The 19905-nt window shown below is 43.2% G+C and overlaps 1 protein-coding gene and 1 long non-coding RNA gene across 4 annotated transcripts in view; one reads left to right on the top strand and one right to left on the bottom strand.

Moving 5' to 3' along the window:
- epb41l4a (erythrocyte membrane protein band 4.1 like 4A) overlaps positions 1-19905 on the bottom strand; it is a 207352-nt gene that overhangs the window by 58413 nt on the left and 129034 nt on the right. For all 3 annotated transcript variants that reach the window (XM_078214667.1, XM_078214668.1, XM_078214669.1), the window contains 3 exons: positions 10407-10498; positions 2625-2708; positions 259-380 (listed from right to left, as the gene is read on the bottom strand). In XM_078214667.1, the coding sequence (XP_078070793.1) occupies positions 259-380; positions 2625-2708; positions 10407-10498 (298 nt within the window). The remainder of the gene's footprint in view (positions 1-258; positions 381-2624; positions 2709-10406; positions 10499-19905) is intronic.
- LOC144494977 (uncharacterized) overlaps positions 1-19905 on the top strand; it is an 88818-nt gene that overhangs the window by 63677 nt on the left and 5236 nt on the right. The gene's annotated exons all lie outside the window — the stretch shown is intronic.

The raw sequence follows: 19905 nt of genomic DNA, 5'->3' as shown, positions 1-19905 counted from the left end.
CTAAAGAACCAGTGCAAAATCTGCCAAAAATTGTATTACATCTGGAAATTTTAACATGACATTTAACCTAGAATGTTTTGAATTACTTGGTAATATACCTTGGTTACTGTATTGGAGTTGGAGTGAGGGTGAAGAAAGACATTTTATATGTTTGCAGTATGTGGAAACAAAAAAAATCACAAAAGTCTTAAACCAATACAATGGCCAGTAAATAGGTGCCAAATGTGCACCAGCTGTAGCCATTAGAACATTGCTTACCTGACTGCTGAGAGTGAAGTGTCCTTTTAGGGTACGTTTTACTGCGAGTTCTTTGTACATTCTGATCAGGTCGCGGCAGTTCAATGGATTGGTCTCGGTTTAGTTGAAGTGCAGTCTTACCACTGCTCAGAAATAAATTATTATATTTTTATTACTTTAAATGTATATTTTATACATGCATAACTATATTCATTATCTTTATAATAAATATTTATTATTTCTCGTATGTGAATCATTTTTAATTTACAAAGTGTCACAACGTCCAAATACATGAAATGTGCAATAAACTGCTCATGTTGCCAAAATTAGACTGATTCCCAAACATGTCAAGTGAATAGGATTGTATCAGTGAAATCAATCAGCTGCTCCAATTCTAGGTGTGAATTCCAACTCCTTACTTAACACAATTGTAGTTTGCAGTTGGAGCGGTCTGTCAGGTGGGAACAATGAGCACAGCACCCAATCTCAAAATGAAATATCACAGCATTATAGCTATACTTCTTATTCCAACTACTTTAAATCTTGAATAAAAATGTATACATTTGTCAAATTTAAATGTATATTTTTCCCCAGCCTTCAAATAATAACAAATGCCACTGACAAGATTCTATTTTGTTTCCATGTGTTTGACCGACGAAAGATTCTTTAAATAACATGAAATATATGGAAAGGGAGGTGCATTTTTACAACAAGAAATGCAGTTACTTCTTGAGCCAAGACTAGTCTGGAAAAATAATTATGCATTTACTGCAGGTCATTATTAAATATAATTAATTTAAAAAATGCAGTTCTACTCCTTTTTGAAACTGATCATTAAAACACGAGTTTTATAAAATTATTAGTTTGGAACTGTGTCTTTAACTTAGGGTAACATGAAAGGAGTTACATGAATTGCTCTGATATCTGTCTGACAACAGGCCTGGGTGACATGGCTGTTAAAGATTAAAGGGAGGCCAGGGTTGTTTTGCTAAGAAGAAGCTGTAAGGTGTTAACACCTGGAGACAACGGCAGGAGCATCTGCTTTTATATTTTTTTATACTGTTAGTCTCCAATGTCCAAGGAAGTTGTGGAAAACGTTAGGTTGTAAACACTTATGCTTTAAAATTTCCATTTGATTCCAAGATAGAATCGATTCAGGATCTACCTGGATACAAAGCCCATCTGATTCATGTTGCTATGGAGATGGGCTATCAGAGGAGAACATTTCTAAGGTATTCCTGAAAACTCACAGACATAGGTGGTCTGCCAGGATCCATGAGAGAGAGCATCTGGAGGCTAAAAGTCTCGAAGGTTCACTGCACAGGAATGCAATTGGGAGCTTGCACTTGGATTAAAACAACCAAATTGATGAGGATTTGAAACAAGGCTGGAAGCTTCACTTAGCTTATGCCAGAGAGAAATTCCAGGAAAACCACTCACTGTAAAAGGTGGCTCTGAGGTTAAAAGTTACAAGGCTGAGAGAGAGCAAGTAAATGTGAAGAAGCTAAGAACCACTTTGGACTGGTTCTGGGAAAATTAATATCTACTTAAGGAACAGTGTAAAGTACACCTGTGAAAAGGATTTTTTGGTTGTGTTAGAAGTAAGAAGGGGAGTTCTGTTCTGTAGTTTAAAGTCTAAGCTGCTTACCAAAAGGTGAAATCCTGTGTCATTTTTAAGCTATGAACTGGAAGTTTAAATTTATTTATTTTTAAATTATCGGTCTCTATAAAGATTGTCACATGACAAAGATGTACAAACTTACATTGCTGTGCAATTGAAAATTCAGCTGCTGCATAGAAAATAATGTCTATTAAATCACAGCCAATATGAAGCAACAGCACGTAATTAATTTGACTTGATTCAAAAGGCAAACATTTCAGGCTAATTTTTAAAACTGGGGATTATCCATTTACCGGTTAGCTTTGTCTGCAGCCTCTGAGGATTTAGTCAGCTCAATAAAAATTCAACTTCATGAGGTATGTTATTAAATTTAGCTTTTTTAATAAAGCATCGTGAAACTGGAACTTATTTAAAATGGAGACAGCAGGGTGAGGTGTTTATTAGATAGAACAGGATTGAAAGAAAGATGTAGCATATTATTACTAGAATTCATTAAAAGAAATTGAACTAATCAATTGTCAATGAGGGATGAATAGTTCACAAAGAATAATGTTCTATATTTAATATTTTCCCAATTTGAATGATAAAACCAACAATTATTTCATTGCTATTAAGCAAAAATACCACAATGCTTCCAATGTGCAAATTTACTAAAGTCTTAGTCACTCTTCCTCTTTAACATACAAAGATTACTTCAGAAGAAGAATTGCTCTGTACAATTTTTCTTCCCTTAAGCTAAACCAATTGTTCAGTGAAATCTGATTACCTGTATCGATGTCTGTACCCTAGGGAACCCAGCTTGCTAAGTTTTCGTGTCATAGAATTTGAATACTCATCGGTTTCAGGCAATCTGATTAAAATAAAATAAAATGATTTTACTTAATAGAGAGAAATAGAGCTGATAAAATACAGATCCCCTGAAGTGAGGAATTGGTACTAATACTTTATAAGGTGCAGTTTAAGATAAATACTTTTCATCTCCTCTACAATTGGGAAGAGCATGAAACAAGGACAGGGTCAGGCTCAGCTATTGAAGGACCCAGCAAGTCAATAATCACCAATATGATCACTTGGGCACATGACCTCAAGCCTACACAGTGGCATTCCAGAATAAATCACCACTGTTAGCAGAAAGGCACACTGGGAGAAGGAGAAATGAAGAAACAAAATTGAAGCAAAGAAAAAAATGAATAAGGAATATTCCTCGCTGCAATTTCCATCTTGATGCAGAGATTTAGGGCAGATTTTATTGGTTTCAACGCTATTGGTGCTGTTTTGATCCCAAATTCATGTCGACACCACATGTTCACACTGCTCACATGGTCAATGCCGAGTGGCATTTTATGGAGGTCAGTAGTACAAGCGTTAGGAACTTGCAGTTCTCTCTCAGGATGACAGCATTCATCATTCCATGCCTGCCCTGCTGCCAAAGGCCTGTCAGCCAGTCGTAAGTGCTGCCATGCATGCTGAGGTGGTACAGTCCAAAGCTGGACATTGTAGGCCCAGAACTATTCAAAGTCATCCTGTGGCACCCTCTATAAAATCCCCCATTGAAAGTCAGCAGCTGTCCACCAGCCAAGCTGCAGTCACTGGGATAGCACTGCATAGGAGCACTAGTCATGATGTGGAGATGCCGCCGTTGGACTGGGGTAAACACAGTAAGAGTTTTAACAACACCAGGTTAAAGTCCAACAGGTTTATTTGGTAGCAAATACCATTAGCTTTCGGAGCGCTGCTCCTTCGTCAGATGGAGTGGAAAGGAAAGCACTAGGCCAGGCAAAGGTACTTGATTCTTGAAGATCTATTTTCTGATCTTGGCCACGTATACGAGGTTACAAAACTTCCTGCACTGGATCCAGGTCCTTGGGCAGGACTGCTTGCATTGATAGTGCTGGCTATCTGCTCACATTGTCTTCTCAGTGTCAGTCTAGAGGGCCTCCTGATCCTGTGTGGATAATGGATCTAATTTCTCATGTTCACTTCATGCACCAAAGTCTCCAATAGTGTATCAGAGAACCTTAGATCATGCTCCCAATCCTGTTGTGCTATTTTTGCTTTTCTTCCTAGTTAGAGACTCATCAACAACAATTCTAGCACTGCTGCAACCAGAATACACCTTTCCCTTTAAGAGATGCAGGCTGGTTTTAAGTGGTGCTAAACTTACACAAATGTCTGCCACCGCTGAGGTTAGCATACATTTAGTGCTGATTTGCGTATTTGCAGCATCGCAGTGAACGGGACCAATATCAGGCCTTAACCAATCTTCCACCATGGTCTGCAAAAATCTGCAATGTACCAGATAGATTCAGGTTGCAATGGGGAAAGCAATGCGGGTTTTGGGTTTGGACTTAGTTATGCTTGATTCCCATTGCACCATGTTCCTTCAGTCATTGCATATGCATGTTTCTTGAATCCATTCTCTTTCCAGATAATATCGGAAAACAAATGATTTGATTCACCTGCATGAAGTATATCTGGTGGAAGTAGCTCCACTAAAGCTTAAAGGCCAGTATCCTCATAACAGATAATCCCAAAGATGGTTGGCTACTCAGAAAATATTTTCATTTATCCCTGTTGCCTCTGTTCTTTTGTGGCTCGCCTCAATTGCAAATTTCTCATTGCAGTCTTAGTCCAAACATGGTAAAAAGAGCTGAACTCAAGAGGTGAGGTGACAGTGACAGTCTAAGAATAAGGGGTAAGCCATTCAGGACTGAGATGAGGAAGAACTTCTTCACTCAGAGAGTTGTGAACCTGTGGAATTCTCTACCACAGAAAGCTGTTGGGGCCAGTTTGTTAGATGTGTTCTAGAGGGAGCTGGACATGGCCCTTGCAGCTAAAGGGATCAAGGGGTATGGAGAGAAAGTGGGAGTGGGATACTGAAAGTGCTTGATCAGCCATGATCAAATTGAATGGTGGTGCAGGCTCAAAGGGCTGAATGGCCTACTCCTGCACCTATTATCTATGTTTCAATGTTCCAAACCTGGTGCGACACGGTAGCGCAGTGGTTAGCACTGCTGCTTCACAGCTCCAGGGACCTGGGTTCGATTCCCGGCTTGGGTCACTGTCTGTGTGGAGTTTGCACATTCTCCTCGTGTCTGCGTGGGTTTCCTCCGGGTGCTCCGGTTTCCTCCCACAGTCCAAAGATGTGCGGGTTAGGTTGATTGGCCATGCTAAAATTACCCTTAGTGTCCTGAGATGTGTAGGTTAGAGGGATTAGTGGGTAAATATGTCGGGATATGGGGGTAGGGCCTGGGTGGGATTGTGGTCGGTGCAGACTCGATGGGCCGAATGGCCTCTTTATGTGCTGTAGGGATTCTAAGATTCTAAGAGATCCTTGACATCCAGACAGCATTTGACTAAGTATGGCATCATTGAGCCCGAGCAAAACTGAGGGTGAATGCGAATCAGGGGGAATAACCTTCACATGTTGGAGTTATACCTAGCACAAAAGAAGATGGTTGCGGCTGTCAGATGTCAATCATCTTAGTCTTAGGATATCACTGCAGGAGTTCCCCAGGATAGTGCCCTAGGCCCACTCATTTTCAGCTGATGTTCTTTCCATCATGTCAGAAGTGGGATGTTTGATGCTGATTCAGCATTCACAGAATCATAGAATCCTACAGTGCAGAAAGAGACCATTCGGCCCATTGAGTTTGCACCAACCACAATCCCACCCAAGCCCTACCTCCATAACTCCATGCATTTACCCCGCTAGTCCCCCTACCACTAAGGGACAATTTAGCATGGCCAATCCACCTAACCCGCACATCTTTGGACTGTGGGAGGAAACTGGAGCACCCGAAGGAAATCCATGCAGACGTGGGGAGAATGTGCAAACTCGATTACAAGAGAGGAAGTGTTAGGTTTTTTAGGGAACATTAAAACTGACAAAGCCCCAGGGCCTGATGGCATCTATCCTCGACTGCTCAGGGAGACGAGAGGTGAAATTGCTGGGCCTCTGACGGAAATCTTTGTCGCTTCTTTGGACACGGGTGAGGTCCCTGAGGATTGGAGGATAGCGAATGTGGTCCCGTTGTTTAAGAAGGGTACCAGGGATAACCCAGGAAATTATAGGCCGGTGAGCTTGACGTCCGTGGTAGGGAAGTTGCTGGAGAGGATTCTTAGAGACAGGATGTATGTGCATTTAGAACGAAACAATCTCATTAGTGACAGACAGCATGGTTTTGTAAGAGGGAGGTCGTGCCTTACAAATTTGGTGGAGTTTTTTGAGGAAGTGACAAAAACGGTCGATGAAGGAAGGGCCGTGGATGTCGTCTATATGGATTTCAGTAAGGCATTTGACAAAGTCCCACATGGCAGGTTGGTTAAGAAGGTTAAGGCTCATGGGATACAAGGAGAAGTGGCTAGATGGGTGGAGAACTGGCTTGGCCATAGGAGACAGAGGGTAGTGGTCGAAGGGTCTTTTTCCGGCTGGAGGTCTGTGACCAGTGGTGTTCCGCAGGGCTCTGTACTGGGACCTCTGCTATTTGTGATATATATAAATGATTTGGAAGAAGGTGTAACTGGTGTTATCAGCAAGTTTGCGGATGACACGAAGATGGCTGGAATTGCGGAAAGCGAAGAGCATTGTCGGGCAATACAGCAGGATATAGATAGGCTGGAAAATTGGACGGAGAGGTGGCAGATGGAGTTTAATCCGGATAAATGCGAAGTGATGCATTTTGGAAGAAATAATGTAGGGAGGAGTTATACAATAAATGGGAGAGTCATCAGGAGTATAGAAACACAGAGGGACCTAGGTGTGCAAGTCCACAAATCCTTGAAGGTGGCAACACAGGTGGAGAAGGTGGTGAAGAAGGCATATGGTATGCTTGCCTTTATAGGACGGGGTATAGAGTATAAAAGCTGGAGTCTGATGATGCAGCTGTATAGAACGCTGGTTAGGCCACATTTGGAGTACTGTGTCCAGTTCTGGTCGCCGCTCTACCAGAAGGACGTGGAGGCATTGGAGAGAGTGCAGAGAAGGTTTACCAGGATGTTGCCTGGTATGGAGGGTCTTAGCTATGAGGAGAGATTGGGTAGACTGGGGTTGTTCTCCTTGGAAAGGCGGAGAATGAGGGGAGATCTAATAGAGGTATACAAGATTATGAAGGGTATAGATAGGGTGAACAGTGGGAAGCTTTTTCCCAGGTCGGAGGTGACGATCACGAGGGGTCACGGGCTCAAGCTGAGAGGGGCGAAGTATAACTCAGACATCAGAGGGACGTTTTTTACACAGAGGGTGGTGGGGGCCTGGAATGCGCTGCCAAGTAGGGTGGTGGAGGCAGGCACGCTGACATCGTTTAAGACTTACCTGGATAGTCACATGAGCAGCCTGGGAATGGAGGGATACAAACGATTGGTCTAGTTGGACCAAGGAGCGGCACAGGCTTGGAGGGCCGAAGGGCCTGTTTCCTGTGCTGTACTGTTCTTTGTTCTTTGTTCCACACGTGACCCAAGCCGGGAATCAAACCCGGATCTCTGGTGCTGTGAGGCAGCAGTGCTAACCACTGTGCCACCGTGCCGCCCTGACAAGTTATTCACAATTCCTCAGATACTGAAGCAGTCTGTGTGCATATGCAGCAAGACCAGGTCAACATTCAGGCTTGGGCTGATAAGTGGCAAGTAACAATCATGTCACATAAGTGGCAAGCAATAAACATCTCCAACAAGAGGAAATCCAATATTTCCCCATGACAATCAATGGCATTACTGTCACTGATTCCAACTCATTCAACATTCTGGGGGTTACCATTGACCAGAAATTGGATTAGGCTAGCAATATAAATACTGTGGCTATGAGTGCAGGTCAGAGGCTGGTACAGTAAGTAACTCACTTCCTGACTCCCCAAAACCTGCCCACCATCTACAAAATAGAAGTCATGAGTGTGATGGAATACTCTCCACTTGCCTGGATGAGTGCAGTTCCAACAACACTCAACAAGCTCAACACCATCCAGGACAAAATCCACCATCTTAAACATTCACTTCTTCCATCATTGATGCACAATGACAGCAATGTGCACCATCTACAAGATGCACTGCAGCAACTTATCAAGGCTCCTTCGACAACACTTGCCAAATGTGCAACCTCTTATTACCTCGGAGGACACAGGTAGCAGATGCATGGGAATACCATCACCTGCAGCTTTCCCTCCAAGCCACACATGATCCTGACTTGGAAATACATTGCAGTTCCTTCACTGTCGCTGGGTCAGAATCCTGGAACTCCCTTCCTAACAGTATTGTGGATGTACCTAAACCACACAGACTGCAACGGTTCAACAGCTGGTTCACCACCACTTTCTTAAGAACAATTAAGAATGGGCAATAAATGCTAGTCTAACCACTTACACCTTCATCCCATGACCAAATAAATAAAATTAAAATTCCTCCCGTGACACCACCTTTAAGGTGATTGAGGTGCGACACTGCTGGTGCACGTGACTGTCCTGGGATGTCTGAGCACTTACAGCTTCAGATTTTTTTGAAAATTAAATGTTAAATTAACAAAGTAAAAAAAAATTAATTTAATCAGAAGTTAAGCAGATAAAATTAATTCTTTAGCTGCACTTCTACAGTTTTAGAGCCCATTCTCTCAGGGAGGCAACTCAAATCTGACACACTATAGGCAAAAGCACTTAAGGCAAACCTATGGAAAAAGATTGATCCCATTGGATCATGAGCCCAGACGGGCAGGTGTTCCACTGTTCAAGATTCTCCAAACACTTTTAATGGAAAATTATGCGTTTGATAAGATCCCCCATGGTCGGCTTATGATGAAAGTAAGGAGGTGTGGGATAGAGGGAAAGTTGGCCGATTGGATAGGTAACTGGCTATCTGATCGAAGACAGAGGGTGGTGGTGGATGGAAAATTTTCGGACTGGAGGCAGGTAGCTAGCGGAGTGCCACAGGGATCAGTGCTTGGTCCTCTGCTCTTTGTGATTTTTATTAATGACTTAGAGGAGGGGGCTGAAGGGTGGATCAGTAAATTTGCTGATGACACCAAGATTGGTGGAGTAGTGGATGAGGTGGAGGGCTGTTGTAGGCTGCAAAGAGACATAGATAGGATGCAAAGCTGGGCTGAAAAATGGCAAATGGAGTTTAACCCTGATAAATGTGAGGGGATTCATTTTGGTAGGACAAATTTAAATGTGGATTACAGGGTCAAAGGTAGGGTTCTGAAGACTGTGGAGGAACAGAGAGATCTTGGGGACCATATCCACAGATCTCTAAAGGTTACCACTCAAGTGGATAGAGCTGTGAAGAAGGCATATAGTGTGTTAGCTTTTATTAACAGGGGGTTGGAGTTTAAGAGCCGTGGGGTTATGCTGCAACTGTACAGGACCTTGGTGAGACCACATTTGGAATATTGTGTGCAGTTCTGGTCACCTCACTATAAGAAGGATGTGGAAGCGCTGGAAAGAGTGCAGAGGAGATTTACCAGGATGCTGCCTGGTTTGGAGGGTAGGTCTTATGAGGAAAGGTTGAGGGAGCTAGGGCTGTTCTCTCTGGAGAGGAGGAGGCTGAGGGGAGACTTAATAGAGGTTTATAAAATGATGAAGGGGATAGATAGAGTGAACGTTCAAAGACTATTTCCTCGGGTGGATGGAGCAATTACAAGGGGGCATAACTATAGGGTTCATGGTGGGAGATATAGGAAGGATATCAGAGGTAGGTTCTTTACGCAGAGAGTGGTTGGGGTGTCTGCAGTGATAGTGGAGTCAGACACTTTAGGAACATTTAAGCGGTTATTGGATAGGCACATGGAGCACACCAGGATGATAGGGAGTGGGATAGCTTGATCTTGGTTTCAGATAAAGCTCGGCACAACATCGTGGGCCGGAGGGCCTGTTCTGCAATGGAGCTACGACGAGAGAGACCAGGCACTACACTGTGGTGTAGAGGATCACAGTTAATATTGCTGCTGTAACTATAGTGTCAGTATCCTGAAATACAAACATATTTCACGCTTGATGCAATGTCCTCGGATAGCTAAAACCTGTATTGAACAATGTAAATCTCCCAAGTCATCCACTTACCAGTGAGTTAAAAGGATGGAGAAAAGGCAAATAAATCCATGTTACACTTCACATATCCCTTGCATTATGTATGTAAAGTATTTGAATAAAACAGTGATGGAATTGTATGGCTAATTGCAGTCTCTGCACAGTGCTAGGCTATATTTCCCTTTTGTGGAGCATAGAAATATTTTATTAGCAAAATGCAAGTCCTGGTATAAATTTACACTACACTAGTTCACCGGAATTCTACTGCCTTGTCCACCATGGATTCGGAGTGGGCAAGGAGCAGACAATGGAAATGTCTGTTGATCTTGGGTGGGAATTTCCGGTCTCGTTCGAGCGAGACTGTAAAATCCCACCCATTGTTTTGAATAATTTTTTAACAAAGGTTATAATTTAGGTAAAAGTGAACAACTGCTTGAGTATCATCAAAGGGTCACAGGGATGATTTGCCTGCAGCAAATAAGACCTATTAGTGTTTTGATTATTATTCAGATCTAATAATGAAATATAATGGCACATACCTGAAAAATGTATGATATTCCACACAGCATCTCCATAGATGCTTACAGGCTGCTTTGTTGGGTACCTCAAAGAAGTATGATGTTTCAGTGCACTTCAAATAAAAAAGTACATAGTAAGATGAAATTTATTTTACCTTTGTGTTTAACTACCATACAATTAATGCAATGAAAAAAGACACCCATTCCATAAATAAATGTGACGTGGAGTTGCTGGCAATGGATTGGGGTAGGCACAGTTAGTCATCTCACAACACCAGGTTAAAGTCCAACAGATTTATTTGGTAGCACGAGCTTTTGGAGCACTGCTCCTTCATCAGGTAAATAAACGTAACATTCAAATGCTGCCAGTAAGCAGTAATAAATTAAAATAATAGCTGTTTTCTATGTGATTATGGGGCTTGACTGGCTTTTGGATGGGCCACATTTTGGAATAGACTGCAGCAGAACTACAGATAACTTAGTAGTGGGTGAGGGGAGGGAGATCACAGAGAGATGGGTTCTGATACCTGGAAATAAGGGTTTCCTGCACATCCTGCCAAACTTAATGGCAGGATAACTTTTCCACCTTTTCAACATGTTTCCTGCCTGACAATCAACCAGTTTGACAGGATGGAAAAGAAGCTCAGGGATGACATGGGAGATGGGGATCATACACCATTGGAGCGCTGGAACACTATGGTGGGGGTTGGACATCGGAAAGGGAATTTGGACATCACAGTGGTATCATCATGTGAAGGTAAGTTTGCTGAATAATATAGAATAATAGAAACCCTACAGTGCAGAAAGAGGCCATTGGGCCTATCGAGTCCGCACTGACCACAATCCCACATCCCTACATATTTACCCACTAATCCCTCTAACCTACGCCCCTCAGGACACTAAGGGGCAATTTTAGCATGGCCAATCAACCTAACCCGCACATCTTTGGACTGTGGGAGGAAACCGGAGCACCCGGAGGAAACCCGCGCAGACACGAGGAGAATGTGCAAACTCCACACAGTGACCCAAGCCGAGAATCGAACCCAGGTCCCTGGAGCTGTGAAGCAGCAGCGTCAACCACTGTGCTACCGTGCTGGATCTGGGAAAAACACTCCTGTTCCTCTTGCCCACAAGCCGTGAAACAGTGGCATGGTGGCACAGTGGTTAGCACTGCTGTCTCACAGTGCCAGGGACCCAGTTCGATTCCCACCTTGGGTGACAGTCTGAGTGGAGTTTGCACGTTTGCGTGTGTTTCCTCCGGGTGCTCCGGTTTCTCCCACAGTCCAAAAGATGTGTGGGTTAGGTTGATTGGCCATGCTAAATTGCTTCTTCATGTCAGAGGGATTAGCAAGGTAAATATGTGGGGTAGGATTTTTGTCAGTGCAGGCAGATGGGTCGAGTGGCCTCCTTCTGTTCTTTAGGGATTCCAAGATTCTATGAACTCACAGATTCAGCTCCTCTCATCTTTTACCTGATAGGCTTCCCAAGGCCCAAGAATCCCAACCCCCTTCAGCTGTAAATAAAAATTAAGTTAAAACGGAAACACAGTGCTGCTTCAATCTCCTGAGAGTGGGTTGGACACCCAACCTGACTTGTCTCCATTAAAACCAGAATTGAGTTGGTTGGGGTCAGGTTTGGATGGGCCACCTCCAACCTGCTCATCCATACGGGTTAAAATTTCCCTTGCTGTGTGAAGTGGTCATAGATTTACCAAAGATTGGAAAGGAGATGATATTGATTATTTAATATGAAATTGGGCCTAAACCATTCTATTAAATTTGCCACATTTTTATTTGCTTGATAGAATGAAAAGCAGTTAGTGATGCAATCTGAACAGGCATGGAATAAAAACATAGTCAAGACTTCAGTGCATTTAACAAAAAAAACCCTTAAATGTTTAGAATACTCAAAATTCCAACACTTTAACCTTGAGCCTAAGAACGGAATTTTTAAGATAGCAGAATGAAGTATTATTTTACAACACAGTTTGACGGATGGATGTGGTTGCACTTTGCTGATTTTGAATAAAGGAGAATTCGGTACAATCAAGGTTTTACTTCAGTGGCTGGTCTGAAAACAAAGCTGTTTCTGAGTAATCATTTGCAGTTCAATGAAAAACATGATGGTTCACTGTGCTGGATTGAAAGGTATGCTCAAGAACTAAAGGTGGTTTTTTGCCAGGGTCATTCACTATGACATTCTATATGGCAAATTAAGTTCATCAGACAGATTTATTTTTCACAGGCAGTAAGCATTCATAAGCTTTGCATAAAATTTATTTTTTTGAACTCATCATATATTATATCTTTTCTCTTCAGATGACAAAGGATTTATTGTAAACTTGCCGCATTTTCTATTTTTCTTGCAATTATTTTATTTTCCCCTCAGTTATATATTATAAAATTATTGCACTTAATTTTTACATGTACTCATGTTACATAGTGTATATATATATAGTATCAATGATAAAATACAATGATCATATTCCCATAAACATATTTGATATTTAAACATTATACCTCCAGGTCTTTCAGGTTCAGTGAATGCATTATTAACAAAAGATCACTGAAACTTTAACTCAAAATTGATAAAGTTGCAACACCAGTAATTGATTACTGTCCACTGACAGATTAATCGTACATATACACTGACTTCATGGTCTTTATCTGACTTGTGACATTTTATGAACTTGAATGGAAATTAATTAAAGCTCCTATTGCTGTCTTATCTTCCCAATCAACAAGTTGTCTTAATTATCCAAAATCAGGAACAATACAGGAGAGTCAGTGGCCCAGGATATGCACAGGCTTGGTACTATAAATCAGCGCTTTCAATTAACATTTTTGGCCGACAGCAGTAAGTTTGTTTCATCTTAAACTTCTGCTGGTTGCTAATGGTGATAACCATTCCTCATCTATTTGTACAACGATTAGCATTACTTTGGTTCAGCATACAGCCTTCTTGGTTAATAATGAATAGATAGTTTTCTTAGTAAATACATTCTAGGATTGAAATGTGAACTGATAGGAAGCATTGTTGGAATTCTAGGAATAAAATGATGTTGAAAGATAGACAATTTTCTCAATACATTTAAGGAAGGTGTAGAGGCACATTCTTTATGTTTTATATTCAATGAGCCTGAAACCTTCAAACCAACACTCTATCCATGCAATGGCCTGACTACCTTTGTTCCCCATGTACCAATTTTCTTCCCTTGCTTAATACACTTCAAATAATCTTTCTTAGCGCAATAACTTGACTATACACCACCTAAACTGGCCAATGTTTCCATAAGTCTGTTCACATAACAAAGAACAAAGAAAATTACAGCACCGGAATAGGCCCTTCAGCCCTCCAAGCCTGCACCGACCATGCTGCCGGACTGAACTAAAACCCCCTATCCTTCCGGGGACCATTTTCCTCTATTTCCATCCTATTCATGTATTTGTCAAGACACCCCTTAAAAGTCACTATCGTATCTGCTTCCACTACTTCTCCCAGCAACGAGTTCCAGGTACCCACCACCCTCTGTGTAAAAAACTTTGATGTAGCTTCCTCAAACTTTTCTCACTCTTGGGCAGTCACATTTTAAGAATGATTTGAAGCTCTGGCTAGGTCACAATGGATAAGGAGGAGGTTTCAGAATTAAATGAACTCAGACAATAGTAAGCATCTGCTAATATTGAATCTCAAGCTCTAATTGTTAGAGGCGTGAAGGAAGCTACTGATTTGGTCTGAATTTTGACAATTCCTACTGACAATATGAATTAATAGCTATTTAAAGGTTTGCCATCACAGCAATGTCGATGACTTTGTTCACTATAATTCTTGATCATCAAGTGCGCTAAATAATAAACTTCCGCAATTCCTCCTGCTCATGTCTTAAGGGAGGACACAAGAAACATTTGGGTCAATTTGTGACAAGCAACGGAAATATTCAAATCAACAAACGTGAGTTTTGATCTTTCCCCTTCTCTCAAACAACTAGAGAAAACTGGTTCCCATTCCCATATCTGAGGAAGATGCATGAATTTGAGGCCCTAAGCTCTGGAATTCCTGCCAAAACCTTTTTACCCCTTAAGCTGTACCTTAAAACATATCTCCTTGACCAAGCTTTGATCATCTGTCATCTCTTACATGGCACTGTGTCAAAATGGCCCAGGACTTTCAATTTCCAGATGGTCATACCCAGGAAATACCCAAGCTGCGCTGGGTGACAACTTCAGATGTCGTCACCACACATTGACTACGTATTAACTGCATGGGAAGCCTGGACTTTAGAGTCATAGAGTCATAGAGGTTTACAGCATGGAAACAGGCCCTTCGGCCCAACTTGTCCATGTCGCCCTTTTTTTTTAAAAACCCCTGCATTTGGCCCATATCCCTCGATACCCATCGTACCCATGTAACTATCTAAATGCTTTTTAAGAGATAAAATTGTACCCGCCTCTACTACTCCCTCTGGCACTCACCATCCTCTGTGTGAAACAATTGCCCCTCTGGACACTTTTGTATCTCTCCCCTCTCACCTTAAACCTATGCCCTTTAGTTTTAGACTCCCCTACCTTTGGGAAAAGATATTGACTGTCTCGCTGATCTGTGCCCCCATTATTTTATAGACCTCTATAAGATCACCCCTCAGCCTCCTACGCTCCAGAGAAAAAAGTCCCTGTCTATTCAGCCTCTCCTTATAACTCAATCCATCAAGTCCCGGTAGCATCCTGGTAAATCTTTTCTGCACTCTTTCTAGTTTAATAATATCCTTTCTATAATAGGGTGACCAGAATTGCACACAGTATTCCAAGTGCGGCCTCACCAATGTCTTGTACAACTTTAACAAGACGTCCCAACTCCTGTATTCAATGTTCTGACCGATGAGACCAAGCATGCTGAATGCCTTCTTCACCACTCTGTCCACCTGTGACTCCACTTTCAAGGAGCTATGAACATTGTACCCCGAGATCTCTTTGTTCTGTAACTCTCCCCAATGCCCTACCATTAACTGAGTAAAGTCCTGCCCTGGTTCAATCTACCAAAATGCATCACCTCGCATCTGTCTAAATTAAACTCCATCTGCCATTTGTCAGCCCACTGACCCAATTGATCAAGATCCCGTTGCAATTGGAGATAACTTTCTACACTGTCCACTATGCCACCAATCTTGGTGACATCTGCAAACTTACTAACCATGCCCCCTATATTCTCATCCAAATCATTAATATAAATGAGAAATAACAGTGAACCCAACACCGATCCCTGAGGCACACCGCTGGGCACAGGCCTCCAGATTGAAAAACAACTCTCTACAACCACCCTCTGGCTTCCGTCAAGAAGCCAATTTTGTCTCCATTTAGATACCTCACCCTGGATCCCGTGAGATTTAACTTTATGCAACACTCTACCATGCGGTACCTTGTCAAAGGCCTTGCTAAAGTCCATGTAGACAACATCAATTGCACTGCCCTCATCTACCTTCTTGGTTACCCCTTCAAAAAACTCAATTAAATTTGTGAGACATGATTTTCCATATATAATAACATATATCTATAAAAATCCAGTGTTAATGTTCCCTGCATAGTTTTGGAAACAGGGACTTGCATTCTACTGTCTTAGATAAGCAATACCCTTATTTCTGGAACCCTCCAGAACTCTGAGTTAGAGTTGGAAATTTCCAACTCTTATCAGAATGCCTAGAATCATAGAATCCCTACAGTGCAGAAGGAGGCCATTTGGCCCATCGAGTCTGCACCGACCACAATCCTACCCAGGCCCCACTCCCGTAACCCCACATATTTACCCTAGCTAATCCCCCTGGCACTAGGGTCAGTTTAGCATGGCCAATCAGCCTAACCCGCACATCTATGTACTGTGGGAGGAAACCAGAGCACCTGGAGGAAACCCACGCAGACGCAGGGAGAATGTGCAAACTCCACACAGGAAAAGTTAGAGGGTCTAAAACCAGTTCCAGCTCCTAGGTAACTAAATGACTGACCCCCACACTGGACCCCACCACCAACCACTCAACTACCTCCCTGACCACCCACGCGGCGCCCGCCCCAACATCTACCATCCCACCCGCCCAACTGCCTCTCTCGATACCTCGACCCCAACCAGAATAGCCCCTGACCATCCAATTGCCCTCCCGGACCCCCTGACTGCCTCCTCCTCCTAACCCATTTATTCCCCCCAAACACCCATCAACCTGCTACCCTACCTTCTCACCCACCCACCTTCAAACCTACCTCCTCACCCACTTACCTACCACCCGACCTGCTCAGCCACCCACCTGCCACCCTACACCTTCACTCACCCACCTACTGCCCTAACGTTTCACCTTGTCTCCTGCCACCTGAGCTCCTCAACTCCCACTTACTACCAACCCACTCTCTCATCCACGAACTGCCGTCCCAATCCCTCCACCTACTCACCTGCCACCCTGCTCTCTCACCCACTTACTTTACATATTTACCTTCTGAAAGTGGCTTCAAAACCTTTGAATTCTCTACTTACAGGAATATGGCAGCTAATGTTATAAAAAGGGGGCATAGCTTTGCTTCCTCTTCTGGCCCTGAGCTACAAAAAAGGACAGATATGCTCCACATTTCTGAGGAGGCCCAGTTTGGAAATCTGGCTCAGAAATGCAGAGCTCCACCTGAGTGCAAAAAATAGGAGCAGAGTAGCAATCTGACGGTGACTGTCACTCTTCGGAAGGTTTGGTTCAAATCTGTTTACATAAATCACTCCTTTATATGCTTTAATGATTAAAGGTGCTACATAAATGTAAGTTATTGTTGCAATGGGTTCATTCAGTCACTGGAACAACAGACACGAGCTATAATTTTAATAGAATCCCTACAGTGCAGAAGGAGGCCATTCGACCCATTGAATCTGCACTGACCCTCTGAGAGAGCATCTTACCCAGGCCCTATCCCTCTCTTCTTCTGATTTACAAACTGTAGATGGAGTCATTTGGTAGATTTGATTCTTTTGTTTTGTTGTTCCCCAAGGAGATCATAACTCTAAAAATATTTTTAAATGATTGTTTAAAATATGTAAGTCATGAACTGAACCAGAGAAGAGGCAATAATGTCCAGTTCATTATTATTGTAGTGATTATCCTTCAGTGAAGCAGTTCTGATTGTGGGCAGGGAGCCTGGAAAGCAAAGGCTGAACTGAGAAGGGGTGGTGGGAGGGGAGGGAGTAACAGAGGCCACAATATGTGCCGGGGAGGTGGGGCAGGGGGGCAGTCCTGGAACAGAACCCAGCGGGGTGGGGAGGGAGGGGTATAGGCCACAGTGGGGACAGGCCACAGCAGGGTACAGGGGTCAGGCTGCAGCAGTGGGGACATAACAAGGCCACAACAGAGTTGAGGGTGGTGGGGAGCTGGAACAATGCACACAACAGGAAGGTGGGAATAGAGGACTCGGAGGACTTTTGGCACAAGAATCAGATTGGGGGCAAGATTCTCCGACCTCCCAGCCACGTGTTTCCTGCTGGCGGGAGGTAGCACGTTGTTTGCGCGCAGTGGAATTTTCTGGTCCCACCGCTGTCAATGGGAATTCCAATTGATGTCACCCCATGCCGGTGGGGGTGTGCTGCCAGCGGGACCGGAGAATCCCACCAGTGTGAACGGCCGGAGAATTCCGGCCCTGGTCTCTAGTGTACAATGATTTTAGGTCCATAAGAAGTTGCGACCAGTATTACATCACAGGACCTGTGGGTGGGATTTTACGGCCTTGCTTGATCCGGGACAGGAAAATTCCGCCCGAGGTCAATGGACCTTCCCATTGTCTGGTCCTCGCCGCTCCGTTTCCTGTGGCAGGTGGGGCAGTAGAATTCTGGCACGAGTCAAACCCACATAATTTACTCACCAGTTTTTCTCACTTAATAAACACAACATCACTTCTATTTTATGTAAACATCTTTAATATGTACATATTTCTGAAAATTTGTGTTCTTGATTTTTCAGCAAACTATGCAATTGAACATGTTTGAATAATACAATCGTAGTGAAATCATTAACAACTATTCTGTCTGGTAAAACTGTTTGACCTTCCTGTTTTTGATATATACTATAACAGTTTCATTAACACATCCACGTATATGTATCGATAATGCTTGTCTAGGAGTGATCTTATAGAGGTCTATAAAACAATGAGGGGCATAGATCAGCTAAATAGTCAACAAAGGTAGAGGAGTCTAAAACTAGAGGGCATAGGTTTAAGGTGAGAGGGGAGAGATACAAAAAGGGCCCAGAGGGGCACTTTTTTCACACACAGGGTGGTGAGTGTCTGGAACAAGCTGCCAGAGGTAGTAGTGGAGGCGGGTACAATTTTGTCTTTTAAAAAGCATTTAGACAGTTACATGGGTAAGATAGGTATAGAGGGATATGGGCCAAATGTAGGCAATTGGGACGAGCTCAGTGGTTTAAAAAAAAAAGCCAGCATGGACAAGTTGGGCCGAAGGGCCTGTTTCCATATCGTAAACTTCTATGAACCTACTGATCTTAACCAGTGGCTTATTTCCTTTCATAGGAAACCTGCCATTTTCCCAGTTGCTTTGCAGCTGTCGGTCAGTCTGCTCACCAGCCCAAACTGTAGCTGAGCATGAGCTGATCAGTCTGCACGCTGCCAGACTTGTTAAGGGGAGGTCAGTTGTAGTCTCCTCTCAGTGAACTTTAGCAGCAGTTGACCTTTGATTGCAAAATGGAATGATTTCATTTATAAATTTGAAGGCTGGAACTCTCCGGCCATTCACGCCAGTGGGATTCTCTGGTTCTGCCGGCAGTGAACCCTCACCGTGGGTTTCCCGCCAGTGTGGGGTGATGTCAATTGAAATTCCCATTGACAGCAGTGGATCCAGAGAATCCGACCGGCGTGAATGGCTGGAGAATTCCGGCCATCACAGAAACAAGGTGCCACCTCCCCCCCCAGGCAGGAAACACATGGCTGGGAGGTCGGTGATTCTCACCCACGGTTTAGAATGTTTAATTTTATTTTTGCACTGTGGCCAGTTGGACATTGTGATGGCCAGTGATAGTGTGAAGGCAAGGTATAGGACTATTGGTGGATGGAGAATTGGGGTTGCAGTGACTGGTATCACACTTAGGTGAGTTCATCGCAGACAGCCTGGCCAGAAAAGGGCCATCTGGGTTGCCTCCTCTCTACCTCCTTCTCCTTACATTCTCTGGCTCCTCAACTGGTCCCTGATGTATTTGCAGTAGGGGATGTTCTCTCATGATACTGAGGCTGTGTGGCATGCATTAGATGACTACTCTTAATGCCCACTCTTCTAAGAACTGCAGGGCTTTTCCAGAGCAGTCCAGGCAGTGGAAGCACTGTTTTAGCATGCTAATGAAATGTTCTATCACAGCTTGTGGAGTGGCATGGCTTTCATTATATATATGCTGCACACATTTACATGGCTTGGAAATAGGTGTCGTTATCCATATCATCAATAGTTGGCTTATCATCCTGCAGGCATCATTGTGTTTGCTGTGGTGACTCAATTGCAGCTCAAT

Source organism: Mustelus asterias, chromosome 6 (assembly GCF_964213995.1).
Source record: "Mustelus asterias chromosome 6, sMusAst1.hap1.1, whole genome shotgun sequence".
Classification (NCBI taxonomy): Eukaryota; Metazoa; Chordata; class Chondrichthyes; order Carcharhiniformes; family Triakidae; genus Mustelus; species Mustelus asterias.
The sequence above is the reverse complement of the archived record's forward strand: the minus strand, read 5'-3'. Positions and strand labels throughout refer to the sequence as shown.